This window comes from Balearica regulorum, chromosome 4 (assembly GCF_011004875.1).
Source record: "Balearica regulorum gibbericeps isolate bBalReg1 chromosome 4, bBalReg1.pri, whole genome shotgun sequence".
Taxonomy (NCBI): Eukaryota; Metazoa; Chordata; class Aves; order Gruiformes; family Gruidae; genus Balearica; species Balearica regulorum.
In genome coordinates, this window is record NC_046187.1 from 13955860 (window position 1) to 13975217 (window position 19358).

Here is a 19358-nt window from a genome sequence, read left to right on the forward strand (position 1 = left end):
TTTCTCAGCAAAACTTCCAACAACAATCTTAATACATTGATTTTATGGTCAGTGAAAAAATGTTAATCTCCATGAAGTCTAATCTCTCTTTCTCACACACGCACAGATATACACACACACTCTCAAAAAAGGGGAAGTGAGCAAAGACTAACATCTCTGTGGAAAGTGCTATGCGTGACAGGCTGTGGTTTCCCTTTGAGAGTAAAGGTTACAATTACATCAAACACAAATCACTATTATTTCAACATCTATGGGATTTTCTGTAAAACAGTACCATTTCAGGTTCCCAGAGAATGGAAATAGGTTGAAGGTTATGATGAAACTGAGGTAATAGGAACCCTGAAGATCTCAGTGTTAACAAAATCTCTGGTAACAAGTATGTTAGTGAAGTTAGTACACTCCTCACACCTTGACCAAAACAGTAGGCCTTGTCAAATAAAAAAAGGGTCCTTTCAGACAGTTCAAAACCCAATTAAATTATTACAGCTTTTAAAAAAAGAAATCAACAGAAAATCCTTTTCAGTACTATTCCAGCTTTAAGCTTGTGCTAATTTAAAGCTGGATCATTTCTAAAGAACTTGTTAGAAATGGTGTACAAAACCATAGTGAATCACAACATCTAATGCACCTTGGGGGCCACCTCTGGTTTTCTTGATGGTTAGTACTGGGACTTTAAAAATCTTGTAGTAATAAATCTATGTATTTTGGCTAAAACAGAAATCATCAAATTAGATTTTAAATAAGCAAAAAAGTCCATGGTGTACCTTGAAAGCGATTTATGACCATTTCAAGCAGTGAGGCATTATATGGGTATAACGTACAGAATGTCTGCCTTAAACGTTCTTGCACAACTGAGCTCTAGAAATAATTTGCTAGTAGTGCCATCTAGACTGATGAGAACACAAGCTCTTCCATTTGCTGGAAGGAGAAGTAATCTATACTAGCAGGCCAACAGACGACTGAAAAACTGTCTTTCTCTTTTAGCTAGAAATAAGAAAGGAGAAAAAAAATAAATCAAAAGAACAAACCAATACAGCATCATGAAAAAATTTTCTAAAATTAATGTATATCATACGCAGTTCTGCAATAATTTAGCGTACCTCAATCATCACACTTCAATTATTTGAACTTAAATGCTATCTTGCCTAAGTAAGATTTAAAAAAACATCTATTGTTGTTACTGGTCTTGTGAAGTTTGCTATTAGCTACTAAAGGGACAGATATGCTAGAGTCGTGCCTTATAGACATGCCTGATGTTTGCCTGTCTCTGGTGCAGATAAAGAACAGTACAGATTGTGAATGGGTTATAAAGCAATGGACCTGGCTTCAGATCACACACCACTAAGTCTTATTTTTCATCTGAAAGAAAAACTCTTCTCCCTCTTATTTGAGGTCATATTTTTTAGAAATTTACCTTTTCTTTTCATATGACTTGTTTGGTGGTAACATGAGAGAATTGAAAAAATACTATATTTTTATGAACATTATTATACAACAGCTTCCCCTCTTGTCTACACAAAAATGTATATTCTGTGCAATAGAAAGTATGCCAGACCTATCTTCAGATACACATTTTCCACATTTTTCTGTTTTATAAACTTTCATGAAACATATGTTTCACTCTTGTTTTGGTTTGGCAATTGCAAGTGCAATTACGCTCTTGCAAAGCAGGATATATCCTTGTTACCAGTTACCAGTTCCTCTTTTGTTTGTTAATTCCACAAGTATAGGTTTGAGAAAGGAATATTTTGTGATTTGCTGACACTGTTGAATATTTCAATAAACTGTTTCAATAATCAGCCTGAAGGTCAAAGGCACGCAAGGCACTCTGTCACATACACTAACAATGTCTTGAAAGCTACCAGGACTGGCTTGAGAAATAATTTCTTCCCAGATCTTCCTCTAGGTCTTCAGCTCAGTTAGCCTAAATCTGCATTTTTTTTCTGTTCATTTTATATTCTGACTGATATCTCAAGGTGTCACTTCTTCCTTCAACCAAATCTTCAGAAAAGCTGCTCCCATTGTAAAACAGAAAATTTAAATTGTAAAAGTTGCCCCTGGAAATTCTGTGTGTCCTCAAAGCATCCTCATGCAGTTAAACAAGCAGGTGCATACAAAATAAAGTTGTCATTGCCACAGTGAAAGACATTTCTCCGTGGTAAGAATGAGAACTGTCCTTTCATGTATCTATTTAAAGTAGACCCACTCTTGAATATTCAGCTAAGTGAGATCACATTCAGAGCTTGCTTTCTTCTGTCTTTTGACTCACACAAGTTCTTGTAGTTGAAGAAAAAAAACCAAAAAACCAAACAAAACCAACATGTGGCATTTTCTCTCAGCTGCCCTCAGAGATAGAAGGGAAGATGAATTTTGGAGGTTTTCTCCTTTCTGCTTCATGGGAATTCATACCCTAAGTGACCATTTCTTCAGGTCTGGTAAGGAATTCACTAAAAATTGCAGTCCTCTGTTTTCAGTGCTCAAACTTGTTTGTTAGCCTGACTCAGGGCTCTTTTTTTAGGAAGAGTCTGACAGGATAGTAACATAGTTATCCTAGTTATATCATCCTAAAGACAGATTTTTGCTCTTCCAGGGGAATGAAGAAACACAAAGAAAACTGCACTGTCAGAGTAAAGGTCCAGTATCCTGTCCTTGAAAGTCACCAAAATGCAGGTGCTTCTGAGGGATGCAGAAAAGTCCAAGAAGCAGGGCAAATATAAGGTGATGTGTAAGCACTTTGAAAGAGGTATGAAATGCTTTGATAAAACCTGCACAAAGCTCTCCCAGTGCTCCTAAGCACAATCCTCTATCAACTTAGAGGTCTACATGGTTGAGTCAGTGAAATTAGAGTGAAAGAAAATGAGAAGCAGCTGTGCTGCACTGAGTATCCTTTGCCATCCTAGCCTTTTGACATGTAACATTGCACAGGATCTAAAGAAAGGAGTCTAGCCCATCACCTTCTCCTCTTCCCTGTCACGGACAACTAAGAAACAAGGGCACTGTCTATTCATTCCTATGAGATACTGCAATGTGTGTTCTCCCAGGAAGAACTCAAGAAAGATTAGGTCTCTTCCCTACAAGGCTTCTTCCCTTTTTTTTTCCAATGAACAGAAATCACAGATAATACATTTGAGTTTGCCTCACAGCTATCCTCCATTTTGGGAAATCACATTCTGCCAATGTGGACATGCCGCAGGACTGTGCAAGTGAGAAACGGTTCATTTTCTGAAAGCTGAACACTTGCGAGGACTGGAACTGCAAAGTTCTTTATATCACTTATAACTTTAATTTCTTCTTATGAAATATAATAAAACCCCACTAAATTCTATTGCAATTATATTAATCAGATAGTTAAGTAGCAGCTACTTTAAGAAATGTCTTTAGACATTTTCTTCATTAGGAAATGTGTACTTCATAGGCCTCCATATCATGGGGATAAGCTGCCTACACCAGTCTGCTGATAGCAGACTTAACGCAAAGTCCATTCATGGGTCTCATGTGACCAATGATATTTGTGTTTCATTGGCAAGTTTTGTCACCAGAGGTGACCACGGAAATGAAAGATTTTAGAAGATTTAATAGGGGTTTCATGTCACACAGTGCAAACATAAAAAATAATATTACAGTTTCAAAGCAAATATATCTGCTGGGTTCTGTTTGGTTTTAGGATTGATGCCAACTTCTAGTCAACCTAGAAGTCAATAGTAGATTTTTATAATTTCACCTTTTATTCTTTATGATACTGTCCCTATGAAACCTTTTCTGAGCATTGAATATAATGGAATCTATTTTCTATGGAGTGTCGTGATGATTTAGATTAGCACAAATAAGTACTTCCTGCATTTTCTGTTGAATGCTGTGCCATGGATTGTATGGCGTTGGCACAGTTAGTCCAAGCGCTGAGCAGTGACAGCTATGGGTGCTACCGATGACAGCTGTGGCTGCTCGAAACTTTGTAACAGCCATAGCAAACACAAACACATCCAATTCCTAGCAAAATATGCAACTAACACTTCTGTACATGTTCAGCAGTTAACAAAGCATTTGAGTACAGCAATGAACTGAAACCCTAGTTAAGGCCTTTATCTTTGCTCAGTCTCATTTTGGCTTTCTGAAGAACAAGAAAAAGAGTAGTTTCTTATTTACTTGACAGGTGTGCTGAAGTACTTTTTTTTCCACATATGCCCAGGGCTGTGAGAAATGAAGATGCTACCTTCAGCTGCTCTTTCTTTATTGAAAAATTGTCTATAGCTACTTTCCACTTAGCACAAGAATTACCAAAGAGATAACTCATTCTGAACAGCATGTTTTCAAGCACTGATATTCCTTCAAGCTTCCTGAAATATTGGAAGAAAAACTCACAATTTTGAGTTTGTGTTCAAAGTCAGTCTCGACACTAAAAGTAAACTGTGCCTCAATCTTGCAGTGCAGCAAAGCAGGAAGGAGAAAGGAAACATTTTTTGAATGTATCCTTGTCCAGTCCAACTAGATTTTAACCTTCCATGCATTCAGCAGGGTGAACTGTTTTGTTACTCAACGAGCTCATAACATCGTAATGCAACTTTAACGATATTTTCCTAGCTACTTACAAAAATACTTACTTCCGTCTTTCTGCCTCAAATTTACTCAGCAATTTTCGGAGACCACCATTCTTAAATCCTTGGAAATGCGCTGCTGGGGCTCCCACAGTGATGACATCATACAGAGCATCTGGAACGGGAACAGACAAGCACAGAGATTTGCATGCGCCTATGCCCAAGGTATGACAACACTATGATATGTACTCCACAAGACGTGAAGACAAGAAGTCTACATTATTTCTGAAGGAATAACCAAGAATCTGTGTCTCAAGAAGGCCCAAGAGCTAATCAATCTTGCCATACAGCCACCTGCACACCTTAAAGTTTATCTGATTTATTGCTACATCTAAATTATGTGCCGCAGTGTAGAACAATATTCTAGTTCTGCAGTTTACAAAGCTGCCAAGTAAATTGGTCCTTTGTGTATTTCACTTTATTACCCCTTCCATTATTTAACTTGTAGTCATGTTGAGATGCAGATATTCATGCATTTTAGAGTCAAGAGAGCATTATGATGGAATAGTCTGACTGCCTGAATAATACAGGCTACAGAATTATAGCTAATGATTCTTGCATCAAGCCTATGTCTTCTGGTTGAGTGAAGGCATCTCTCTTTTTTTTTTTTTTTGTTAAAAAAAAAAAAAAAAAAAGACTTCTAATCTTGATTTAAAGACTTCAAGTGACAATGAATTCACTGCATTCCCAGAGAAGTTGCTCCAATGATTAATCAATCTGACTAGTAAAAATCTCCACTTCTTTTCTAGTCTGAATTTAACTTCCACTTTCAGATATAATTACCTGTTTAATGCTAAATTGAAGAGTCCTGTTCTATGACATATACTTACTTTTTATATACGCTTATAAACACAGAGCAAGTCAGTTGTTTTCAGCTGAAAAGCTACCAGAATGGGAAATAAACTATACTATTGAAATTCTTGCTGAGACAACAAACTGTTGTTACTCTCTGCATGTACCCGATTCTCTTGTGACATACGGGATGAACTTTTTCTATGGATGTATACTTACAGAACTAGAGATGGAACACTCCTTTAAAAACAGCCTCTCGTTTTGTGCCTGTGATTGATTGTCAGTGCAGAGATGAAGATTTAATTATATGCCAAACCACAATAATTATTCCTTCAAAGTTTAAATTTACATTTGCAGAATTTATGTTTGCACTAAGCAGTACCTGTTTTGTGCCCCAATTTACTAGAGGTATAAAAATACAGGTCAGAATGTCTCATTCTTAAAATATATTTCTAAAGGAAACATTAGAAGATTTTTTTGTGAACTATTATTCATCATGTAAATTAAAATCTAATCCTCTCCTAAAATAGACCTTTTCTTGCATTCTGATGATAAATACCCCTAGAAGCAAGAACACTGTACAAATGATTCACAGTTAATGAACTGTTTTACTTCCAGAACTGAATCTCAGAGCATATTCGCTCAAACTGATTTGAGCTCTAATGAATTGGTGACTCTTCAATTTCCACTTAAAAGGAGAAGTGACATAATTTCATTAGCCTAAGGTGAGCTTCAAGATTCTTAAATAGCCCATTCTTTCAGGTCTTCATAGAGATTTATCCATAATACATACTCTTGGGCTATTAGAGCACCATTGGTACTTGACAATAAATAGTTCTATTGCTTAAAACAACGGTGGCTTGAAACCAAAATAAGAGATGAACCCATCAGGTTAACTGAGTATGTTTACAGACAACTCATGAAACCACTGAAAAACATTTAAAAGGTGCTTTTCCCACCTCTATTTTTAAAAATAAATAGTGACCCTGCTTATAGCTACTTTGATGGGGTGGATTTACCCAGAAGGAAGCTTTCATTCAGCCTGTGGCCTCTTTTCCACATGGTCAAAGAGCAGCTGTTTGAGACACAAGTCCGGAACAGCCGAGAACCTACCCCATGCCAAAGAACATGGGAGAGTGAGGATGGCAAAGAAGAAAATATCTACGATCCTGGTGATGGGCACGGAGCAGTCTCACTCCCATCTTCCAGAGCACAGTACACTGGAAAGTGCTGCAAAACTCGGGAGGAACGCCTTGTGATGTGCTCCACTTACACACCAACGCAGGTCCTTGTGAAGGACATGCAGTGTCAGCGTGAGTACGCTGGTACGGGAATGCTCCAGTAACTCACAACCATCAGCCGCTTAAAGAACAGACTACTGCTGACAACTCTCTACAGTGGAAACAACACTTAAAATGCAGCAGAGCGCCGTAGGAACTGTATCATATTGTCAGCGTGCTCCCCTAGAATTATTAATTAATAGATGTTAAAAAAACCCTCAATCCTTCCTCAAATACTTACTTCAGAATTTGAAGGAAGAACATGCAAAAGATTACAGTGCAGGGAAACTGAGCTTTAAAAATCACTCATCATTTCATACTAATTATTCTGACTCAAAGATACATTCACCTCCTACTTACACAAGTGAAACACTAGCACCAGTTACACACTCACCAAAAACCAACAATTCCTTCACCATACCGAAATGTAAACTACCTGCTCATCACTCCTTCCTGAATAAAACACAGAGCTTTTGCAACACAGTGACAAACAGTGACACAGTAGAAGTTCCACAAACCTAAGCTTTATCAGACCACTTTAAAAAGCTGAGGGATTTTTATGTCAAGCACAGCTCAATCTCGAATTTGAAGTAACCTGCTTGCCTTCACAGGAGGCAGTCAGCATCTCTTACTGGTCAGAAGCAAAATAAAAATCCCTTCAGTCCATCAAATTTATTTAAAGCAAGCACAATTTATGTATAAGCAGGAACAAAAGTAAAGCTACAGCAATATATAAATTTAACTTCTGTAGTATGATGAACAGAGCAAAATGTGGTGTTTATCAAATGGACAGAGATACTGTTATCCCACAATTAAACAGTATTTTTCTCAAAGCTGTTCCTACTGGAAGCTTAAACACACAGGTATTTTCTATTCCATGTCAGTACCCAATATCAACCCGAATCAAAGCTCAGTAAAAGTAAATCTGTTATTGAACATGTTGAACACAAAAGCACATATCCATGATGTGTGGGATGCTAGATGGGATCAAAACCTATCTGGCATTCCCAAAATTAAGACATCTGACAGTATAAGCGTTAATGACAGCTTTACGGTTCATCTGCTTGTTTGATCACCACCTCTGTGAATGGTTACATCCTTCCTTTTTATGTTGTTTCTTTTTTTCCTCTGTCAGTCTCCTGGTTCTATTCCTGACGCCCTTTGATATGTGCCAAGCAAAGCACGAGATGAGAAAGACCAACTTGATGTCAAAGTGCTGCTTACTCCAGAATGATTAGCAATTGCTACAAACTGTTCAAACTGTATATATCTAATACAAGACACAGCTCTTTAGTGCTCACAAACATTTCAGCGAACTAAATAGATGGGACAGTGACTATGTAATAGATCATTTATCCAACCAAAGATGAATTTAATAGCAATCTTCAACTACTTTTTGTTATATTTATACTATAGTGCTACCAAAATATCCTAAATATGTTGAGGAACCCATTTTGTATACAGAGAAATAAAAAGAGCTCCCCATAACTAAGGTGTCAGTCTTTCAAAAATATGTAAGAAGAAATTCCCCGATTCTAACACAAGTTCTCTTCTTTATTAACATTTTGCAATCTCTAAACTGGTGCGCAACAAGAATAGTGTTATCTAATTCTCATGTCAGTGGAGTGAGCATCAGCTAAAGAAAAAAGGGAGGGTTTTATAATTTAAAGTTGTAAGTTTAGAAGAGGATTCTAAAGTTTATCTCCTTCTGTACCCTTTTCAATTATGGATTAACCGTATACCACATGCAAAGCAGTTTTGGAGGAGAAAGGAGAAAATTCATTAAAAACAAAACAAAACTCAAGCAGTGTAGAAGTTGCGGGTGATTAAGTGGCCTATTTCATTCCACTACTTTATTCAGCAAATAAACATACAAGGTCCTATTCCCAGAGAAGTTTTCTTGAAAAGACATCAAATTAAGGTTCTAGCCACCTGTAGTCATTACAAATCTAAAAATGCTTTTGAGTTAATTACTTTCAAAACATTAGCTAAATTAAAATTTGTGCTGTCATATTCTGTCACTATAAATTCCTATCTTATTGAAATGTTTGGAGGCACGGTTGTTTAATAAAAGAAATAATGAAATACTGAACCAATACAGTATCTAACAATCAGAAGCCCCCATGTTCCAACTTCAGTAGTACACAGTATAATACACTCCTATAATTATTGTTTCTACTTACTGTTTTACAATCTGCTTAGATGCAGAGTATATTTATAAGGCAAAAACCTTACAGAGTATAATTTCCATGTTTCTACAGTGACAGCAAATTTAATAGATCTCAATTTATCAACAAATTATTCACTGTACAATGATTTACTCTTATGTATGTATCAACGCAATCTTTTATCTGTAAAGGATGCTGCTAAAATTATATGCAAGCAGCAGGAACAGAATTCTGTATTAAACAGAATCACAGAGATGTTACCATTACAGAAAATTATCCCCCTTTCCAGAAGGTATTAGAAATTCACAGTATTTTCAGCACCATCAGTGAGACATTTTCACTTAACACTAAGCAAATGCTTACGCGGCACAGGGTAGCGCTGAATAAGCTGATTTAGGCACAAGCAGCGCTAGGCTCATTAAGGCTTCCTAAGAAACAGGATATATTAAGTTTAGAAGTAACACTCTCCTTAATGGAACCGTGCAACTCGCATCACCTAGGCTGGTGAGAGCATCCCAGCAATCTCTGGGAGGAAATGTATTGTGCTCTATCATTATCTCTGGGGGCACAGTGGGGAAAAAAACCCCACCTTAGAAACAAGACAGGTAAGACTGGCTTTTACACTACACTGACATCATGGATCACAATGAAGAATTAAGCCAACGCCCTAGAAGGACGTGAATCTTACTGAACATTGTGCAGTGTGTCACTAGGAATCATGACAGTATTAGTTCCGCACTGCTACAACAGAATATTTTTAACCACGCATAGGTTACCGATACATTTCAGTTAACATATATTCTGCATTTACTTGGTTTTTTGAAGTGTCATAGTAACAAAATGAGCACACCACCACTGGAATTAATTTTTTAAAAAGAACTTAAAAGAAATTTAGTTAACCACTCCTTAGTAGTTAACCACAGTATCCAAAACTTGTGGCTTCAGAAGATGAGGCAGAGAAATCCTTTGCATAGCTTTAACTTTGGGCCTGATTCCTAAATTTCAGCACAGACTCAGGACTTTTGATCAATCTCAGTGGCAGTATGTCTGGGTGCAGGTAGAAAAATGTGGAGAATGGGCAAGCTGGTCACTTGTTTGATCTCATGACTTAAGTGTGGCCCTCTACAGACAGTACATGCTGCTTAGTGGCTCTAGAAATATTCCAAACATCCAAAACCAAAAGCTTGGGTTTTAGAAGCAGACGCACAGCCCTGAGAGAACAAAATCCAACCCTTCAGGAAGACAGGCAGGTCCCAGATATGTACACAAAACAAAGGCAGGAAATAACCACACAGTTTCTAGAGCCCATCAAACAAAGTGAAATATTAAACACTGTAGGCCTGTACAGCAGTATAGATTTTTAAATGATTAATTTAAAAGCTTGATTTTAATTTTATTAAAAAAAAACCAAACAAAAAACCAACCTCAAAACAACCACCAAACCAACCAAAAAACCAAGCACAATCTAGTCATATAAGAAACCTTCTGTATCAAGCTATATGCATGAGTCTTACAAACAAGCTAATACTGCACGAACTTCACAGACTGGCAAAACACATGCAACATGAAATGAATCTCAGAATTTTCTTTAAAGGACATAGTATTTCTTGTGAGACTCTTCTCTCCTCGGCATTCTTCCAAATCCACGTAAACTCAAATTGCACATAAATTAACTAATAAATAAATAAATTCAATACTATTACTTTCCATGCTTTTTATCTGTAGCATCTTTATGTCCCACCTACAAATTTTAACAAGACTGTTGCCAGTATCATACCATTAAGTAAAAAAATCAAATTGACCAAAGATTCAAACTCAAAGATTCAACTCTCTAAACAGTATATCTTTCAGTTTATTGTGGTTTTAAGGTTCCATCTGAAAGCATGTCTACCTAATGTTCATCTTTGAAACTGCAGATATAAATAAAGATATTTACATCTTTAACAGGGCTATACAATGGAAATCATGCCTCTCAGTTGCAAATTTCATTGTATTTCAAAGCATACTTTGTCATACTGGAGGAATTTCTCTGCAGAATATACTTTACCTTTCAATCGAGGACTATGCACGTGCATTCTTTGCAGATGAAGATTTATTGGGATGAATTCTAGTGTTTTTTCTCCTTTGCTACAGCTTGATTTGAAGGAAGAACCTGAAAAACAAAAGTTTAAAGAATCATTATCTTAAGCACCCAGCAGATGTTTTGTCTTCTTTTTAATGTGAGGACAATACTTGTACGTTAGGAGTCGTCTTTAATTTACTTTTAATGTGTAATTGTATATTAGGAGAAGAATGGCTCACAACCGAGTCTCAGCATGTATCTATATTGGAAGCAACAAAACAGCTTTTAATTCACAGAACAATCTAATTTTTTTATTCTAGGTGATAGACGTTTTTTCCTGCTGTCTGAAATCCGTCTGCAGTCTGCTGGAAACAATGTCACAGTTAATGTGCATTTTGTTTACTCTGTGCTAAAAATACTGTGGTACAGAGCTATGATGGCACTGCATTTTCATCAAGTAACATTTTTTTCTTCAAACAAAAGTATTACCTTGAGTAGGCTATGCATTCTTCCCAGAAAGTTCAAATAAAGAAACATCAACTAGCTTAAGAAAAGCTATAAATTAGTTTTCTTTCTAAAAAGCCAGAATCACAAGAAGCACAATGCTCTGGGAAGAAAAAGAAAATCTGGTTGCGTATTTCAAAAGTATGGGATTATGAATAACTCTATCGTGATATAAAGGAATATAATTAAAGTCTGACAGTATGAAAATGTAATTTACCTGGAGATACTTGATACAGCATATATATATATATGAAAAAGGTGTAGGTTAGGAAAGAAAGTTGGTCTATGTTCTCACTCAGGCAACCCAACATTTACTTTGACCAGTTTTTCAGCACGCTATTGTTTTGCCAACTATTAATCATTTGGACTAAAATTCCTCTGATTCAGATAGGATTTTTTTTTTAATAACCTTTGGAAAGGTTCAACCTTTTCTTGTGGAAAAAAATAAATAAGTATTTTAAATTTTTCTTTTTGACTTGCTCAATCAAGATTTGCTAGAGGTTATCTGTTGAAATTGCCATAGATTCCACCACGACTAAGCATTGAGCCTCCCAATGCAAATCACATTGCCAGAGGGCACCAGTGATGCTCCAGAGCAGCCAAGCCTGCTTAGGCTGCTACCTAAACTTAGTAACTTAAAATAATAATTTAGCAAAGATTAAGATAAAAGGTAGCAAGAAAAGCAATTGATAGGAGTCAAAGATTCAGATTTGATAGGAAACTTGGGGATGCAGGCTGAAATCAGGAGTCATTAATAATGAGGAACAGCATGGGAAACCTGCATCTGGAAAGTGCAGAAAGACAACATCATGGGAGCAGTGAAGGGAACTCAAATTGTATCAGAAAAGAAATAGGAATAGCGCAGGTGAGGAGATTGTAAATCATTAGGAAAAAAAAAACAGAAAGGAGGCAGGTTATTTGTGAGAATTCAGCTTAGACCAAGATCAAAGCTTAAGGAATGATAACTGGATCTTAGATGAGGAAACACTGGCAGACTAAGAGGGGAATAAGATGACAGCAGATTAAAAGGGACAGGCAAAAGAAGAGTAGGAGGGAGAAGAGGAGCAGAATACACTTCCTGGAGTACACTTCTACCCCAAGCTGGAATAGTACACATGCAGCATTGCCAAGTCTTGTTACTCCTCTTTTCAGGGAAGAGCTGTGAAGCAAGAATCCTTTCCCATCCAGTGCCAGAAACATATGGGATAATAACCACCCACTGCTATCGGTTATTCTGTTTGCTCAGGTATGAGAACCATGCAGCAAAACTAATATCTCAATCTGCATTTGCCAGTATCATCCATATAATAAAACTAATTTTCAGTACAGATTGTTTGTAAATGACATGGTTAAGTATTTAAGGACCAAGAAAACTACATTCCCTCTATTAAAATAGTTGTTATTATTATTATTGCAAGATTAAACTCTTCAAAGTTAGGAAATGCCAGAACATAGATGCAAACTTAATCTGACATCCACCTGAAGAGGAACTGTGAAACAGTCTTTGATGACATATCACATACTAGCTTTTTCCAGCTCATTGAACGTTTAGGGTCTTTGCTGCTCAGTTTAGAAGCAGTGATTCAATATTTTGTTTCTAACTTTAACTTCAGTATCTGGATTCAAATATATTGCTCAAGCCTCCCACAAAGACAGGATTATTAATTTCCTCAAACCTGTCTACTGCATGCATCACTACAGCTTCTAAGGACTTTACAAATATTTATACAATAATTTTAACTGGCTGAGTAAAAGGGTTATAATTTTATCCATTCTAATGGCAGAGAATAACTTAAGGTCAAAGCATTTAAGAAACAATGCATCAATATGAGATATGGAGGATCTCATTCTGCAGAGCACACATTATAATGCAACATCACATTCCATTTTGGAAGCACAGCTCCCACTGAGCTGAATTACATCCATAAGTACTGAATACTTCTGCAAAACAGCTTGTGTCTATCGCCAGGCTTCCAGAAAAGAACACCACACACTAACCACTTCTGAAGTCTGACTTGCCTAGTGTCACACAGAAACTTTGTGACAGAGGCAGGGATAACGTCCAGTTCCCCAGAGCAACCTTCAATTGCCTTAACCTCGATTGTCTTGTCTTCTCCTTCTAGGGCTGGATGAATAACAGAGTTTTCAGTTTGATGACTGAAAGGGGAAAAAAATAAATTGGGGGAGGTAATCATTTCAGGTCAAACTAAACCAAAAAAAGTTTCAAAGTTCTACTCCCTCCCCAAATCACCAAATCTGTGTTTCAGATTAACCCGAAATGATTTGTTTTGCTGTTACCTAACACATTTAGATTCCTCTTATTATGTTTCCTTGAAAGAAAAATACTTGGCATTCTCTAAAATTATGTCCCATTTTTGAGGATCAAAGTGTTTGCCAAAACAACTCAAATTTGAAATAGTCTTAACTTCTTTAAACTTCCATTTTCAGTAAATATGCCAGTAAACCAAAATTGCCGTCTAATGCAGTCTCCTGATAATTTATTTTTAAAATTGAGAGATTGCAGTGAAAGTAAGTGGTCTGCTAACAACAGCCTTCTCCATTAAATTCCACAAATAGCTCAGTTTGAGTGTGAAGTAGGTATCTCTCAGAAAACCCAACATATGATTGTATAGGAGGGATGTGGGAATATTTCGGAAAAAAATTATTTGCAGATGCTACCTCCCCTTCTGTACACTGCTTATGAGTGAACAGAGGCTTACCTACAAAAGGAGACCGGAGATACGTGCACCTAAATGACTTACATGGAGTTGGTCCTTCAGGACTGTTTGTGACAAGACACATGTAAAAAGCCCCTTTGTTAAGGGAAAGCAATTCAGTGAATAACAATTCAAAAAACGCTAAACACATTGACATTAACTCTGCTTTTGATGTACCAAGGAGGGAGAAAAGTGTCCACGCATTAGTGCTTCCACACATCTCTGGCTGCACACATGGTAGTGAAGCAAAGGCAGAGGCAAAAGCACTCCATGGCTCCCCTAGAGGAATGCGGCCAGTTGGCCTTATCTTAAAATAAGGCTTCCCAAAATAACAACCAGACTCAGGAATTTTGCATCTGAGGCCAGACAACAGAAGCCTGGTCTAGTTTAGAAAACCAACCTTGCTGAGTTCTTAAGCAGAAATACTGCTGATCACAAACTGCCCCTACTAGGACGAGTGCCTGTTTCCGAGGAGAGCTGGATCTCCAGTGCAGATGTGCAGGTACTCCAGAGCACTGCAATTTTCAGGCTCTTTCAGAATGGAGAGAACTGCTTCAAGTCAAGCTCGGGCAATGTGCTAAGATAAATTAAGAAGCCTACACAGCCCAAACTGTAAAGCAAAATCTTTTTTGGCATGAATCTTGGACAATGGGAAAGTAAAGATTGTGTTGAAATATGTTGACCTGAAAAGTCTGAATTAAAGTTGTACTTAAATTTCCAGCCTCTACAATGTTCTCTCAACATTATTTTTTGTGCAAATAGTGTGAAGTCAAATATACGTGTATCTTGCTTTTCTTATCAAACACCATAATCTTGTTTTTTAACGTTATAATGCGTACTGTTTATACACTGTTTACAGAGAAGAACCATCTCAAATGGGAATGAAAGAGGAACTGGGACATCTTAAAACATGCAATGAATTTTACCCACATCCACCCTATTCCATTGCAAAAAAAAAGCAGTAGGGACAAACTTCTGAAAACTGTATGCAGGAAGATTAATCTCTGTTTCACAGAGAATTGAAATTACTTGTTGCACATGATCTAGGCAGGAAAAAAAATCTGGTTAAAGGCAAGTAATGGACAGCAGAAGCATATAAGAATCTGTTCTAGATTTTGTTTTACTTTTGGGGAGCCAAATCCTACATTGCCTACAGGATCAAAATGCAGATTTGAGGTTTTAGGCTAGTTCTAACATAGGTATACAGAATACATACCCCTACACACCCATGTCATATTTATCATTAAAAAAATGTTAGACCTCTGTGGAACAACTTTAAAGGGACGCTTGCTACTCAGAAGTTTTATCATCTAATTTAATTTGTGATTTAATAAGAATAAAAATACTACAGTGCAGTATAAAAGTAAATATTGTCTTCATTAAAAGGTCTGGGCTATTATTTGGCCTTAGAAAGTGCACATATCTCACTGATCACAATAAAGTAAGTTTTCAAGTCTTAACGTAACTTTTCACACAAGATGGAAAATCAGGGATTTTCCAAGTACAAACAAGTATTTTACCAGCACTGTATTAGTAAGGGGGCAAAAAAGGGTTGTTGAAGAAATGACATTATGGTATGTTCCTGAGTGGTGGCCTCCAGATTAAAACCTCCTCATTATTTCTCATCTTCACTACAATTATTAGGTTGCTTTGGTTTTCTGCTTTGTTCTGTTTTCGGAAAAATGATCCTACTCTCTTTTATATATGCTGGTTCTGTCCTCAATAATCTCAGGTTCTCCGATCCACTGGAGTTCTCTGAAAACCACAGTTAAGACAGGTCATTTAACATCACCAACCCTTTCTAAAGTCACTTGGCACAATACAGGCCTTGCAAGATTTATGCTTAATAGATTACTTGTCTATTTTTTTTTAATCTCAAAAGGTCATTTCAATATTTTCCTGCAAGTTATAATTATTACATTGATTGCTTCATAATCTGTATTTATTGCCTTGCATACTTTATAGAGAGCTTTCAAAATGTAATTAGCAAAGCATTAAAAAAATAAAATATATCTATATTAGTTAAAACACAGTAAGATAGGAAGTGTCACACTGGATCAGACAGTAGTCTGCCAAAATTAAAACTGGAATATTCTGATGATGGTAAACAATCATAAATACAAGAACTTATATTTTTGCAACCAAAATGCAAATTATTATACAACATTTTGTGCAAGAGATGAGGTTTTTTTTCCCCACACACATTTAAGCAGGTGATCAACTGCTCCCAAAATGCTTAGTTTCCATTAAAAACTGGTTTATTTTCATACACTAAACCAGGATTTCTCTTTTCCTGTGACCAAGAAAGCTATCCCAGAGCAATCTGGAATGAGAAATACTATGAATTAGAAGATGATGGCTAAAGAATAGAAGTACAGCTTTAATGCCTATTTTGGAAAGGAACAATTTGTGTCTCACCAACTAAATGCAGCAGATTCATTGTAATAAATGTGTTCAATTCTCTACAAGAAGAAATTATTCTGCTATGCATTTTAGTTGTATATTGAACTAAAATCTGATTGCTCCATTTCTCCAAACACAAAAAAAAGAGGTTTGTTTGGACTACGTAGAAAGCTAGAAACAAATAAGAAAATACTGCAAATTCTCCATAAATATACACCAGATATTTCAAAAGATGTTATAATTATTTATACTTCTATTTTTACAAATATTCATAACCATAATGTATCCCTAGAAATATTCTAGGTTGCAAACCTATGTATATGCAACACAATGCACAGTGTTTACCTCTGACATGCACTGCTATGCCTAGACACACTTTGTGGGAGTAAGGCCACAGTGGGAACATTTAATGGTGAGAATATAGAGCAAAAAAGCATATGCAAGCCATAATGGCAGCACTGTCATCGAAAATACATATCTGAGATGGAGATTGTGAAGTCTGGCGTTACAAATCTGACACCAGCAAGAAAGCAGCAGCAGCAGCAAGGCCTTTGTAGCAATTCAGAACAAATGCGCCCATTTCCTTCCAGAACATCTCAAAAACTGAAGGGGGGGGGGGACAGGACAGGACACTGCACGAGCAGGAAGGGGCAAGAAAGGCATGCTATAAATACACAGAAATCTTTGTTTCCTCAGAATACAGTGTTATTCAGGAAATAATTCCAGTAGTCTCACAAAATATAAAAGAATTATCATAAATTCCTTGAATGATTTGTTAACAACCCAAAGAAAAAAAATTCAAAAGAAGAAATAATTTGTTCTGCAGTCTTTTCTTGCTCTTTTTATGAATAAGAATCACTACAGGAGAAAAAGACCAGCTGCCTTTTCCGCACATTTGTCACTGATGCTGTATTACTCCACTGGCATGCAGACACTACAATACATTACAGTCCCTGACCACAGGACTCCGGCAGATATTAACTGAACAAGCACCCAGTGCACATCAGAACATAAGACCACCGTCTCCACGTGAAAAAAAGGCAGCACTTACTGCTGTTTCTGGACTGAGGACAAACTGCTCATCCCCTATTAATTTTGTGCTTTTCTGGCCCAATGTGGGCAATGACAACTACTACACTGAGGATATGCAAAGCATAGCTAGATGTTACTGTTACCCTGTAGATTGCTAAATGTAACCTAAGGTAGGCTTCAAGAAAAACCATGGGCAGATGGTGTTCAATATAATATTAAAATACAGTGTATTCAAGGGAACATGCAATTAAAACACACACATATTTCTCCGATTTTTTAGTTGGCTGCTGTGTAACCATGTACCATGGTAACTGTGGAAAAACAGCTGGAACTCATGAAAAAAAAATTAGATGAGGAAACAGGACACCTGCAAGTATCTCAGAAATACAATGATTACAAATATATCATTTTTATGTGTTTTATTTCTGCTGAATATGTCAGTATTTAATAACAATCAATCTAATTAATTCTTAATTGTTCCAGAAGAGGAGAGGCTCCTTTCACAGAATCATAGATTCATACCTGTATGTTTTGCAAGCTCTGCCAGAGTATCCTGGTACATGCTCAACATCTGATCACAGTGAGCAATAACACTTCTGCGCATATTGTCCCAGTGAGGAGCAAGTTCTCCCAAGTCTTTAAGTTCCTGATTCCTGTATCAAAAGGCAAAAAGAGAAGGCATTAAGTCATTAATCCATTAACGTTCATCCAAATTAATCCAAAACCAGTTTGTTAAAAAACATCAAAAGCGCTTCCTAATTGAAATAAAATCTGTTTTCATGATGCTTGTAAAATCTGCTGATTTCAGCTCTGTTTTTCAGCTACACAATAAAGAATGTCAAATCAGTGAATAATACCGTAATTTGTGTTCAAAACTCATCTGGTACAAATGCAACAGCCTGCAAACTGAAATATTATTTCTTCCCTGGAGGTAAGAAAGCTTCCAGGCTCTAGAGAGCCACGTTCACAGCAAGTAACTTCTTGTGAAGAAATACTAAGCACTATTGTAAAGAACACAAAGTTTGCTCCTTTCCCAATGCTTGCAGCATACCTGTTTTGATACACTCCACTCTTTGGATACTTTCATACACATCACAAACACAGATCTAGCAAAAGGCAGTTTAACTAACACACCAGCCCTCGCCACATTTCTTTAGCATTCAAAAGAAAACACAACACAAACCGAAAAAAACCCCTAAAACTTAATCTTCACCCTTACAGCTGTGTTCATCAGGTCAAAACAGCAGTGTTATGGTAACCAAATATGTCACTGAAAATCCAAAAGGAAATCCTTTAGCAAATTATCAGCTTTCCTGTACACTCTTGAGAGCTGACCTGAGTGAAATAGAGATCACTTTAATTTCCTACACAAACAAGCATAGTTACAGTACAGTGGGCTTTCTGTTTGTTTTCCTCACTTGCAAAGTAAGTTCATCCTATATCTATCTATCCCAGAGCCACTTTGGAGCACATACTTTTAAAGAAACTGAAAATGAAAGATCTTGGCTCTTCAAACACATGGAATTATTGTTCAGGAGAAAACTTGTGCAACGCGACCAACTAGTTTTCCTCATTTTCCTCAACGTATTGAGCAGACTGTTTCACTGTAATTCTTAGAAGTCTCAAAAAAGGCTTCCAGAGGACAGCTCGTACATATAGGAAAATTACTGAAGAAAAAGGAAAAACAAGGAGAGAGGACGCAGAAAGGGGGGAGAAAAATACTAATGAGACTGCAGCCCAGGAACAGAGAGCTACGCTGACCGCAACAGTTCTGACCACTAGCAGCAGGGGGGTTGGAACTAGATGAT

The 19358-nt window shown here is 36.8% G+C and overlaps 1 protein-coding gene across 3 annotated transcripts in view; it reads right to left on the reverse strand.

Annotated features, from left to right (window-relative positions):
- The window catches only part of INPP4B (inositol polyphosphate-4-phosphatase type II B), a 335694-nt gene that overhangs the window by 77761 nt on the left and 238575 nt on the right, over window positions 1–19358 (reverse strand). For all 3 annotated transcript variants that reach the window (XM_075751208.1, XM_075751207.1, XM_075751209.1), the window contains 3 exons: window positions 18073–18203; window positions 10880–10984; window positions 4599–4707 (listed from right to left, as the gene is read on the reverse strand). In XM_075751208.1, the coding sequence (XP_075607323.1) occupies window positions 4599–4707; window positions 10880–10984; window positions 18073–18203 (345 nt within the window). The remainder of the gene's footprint in view (window positions 1–4598; window positions 4708–10879; window positions 10985–18072; window positions 18204–19358) is intronic.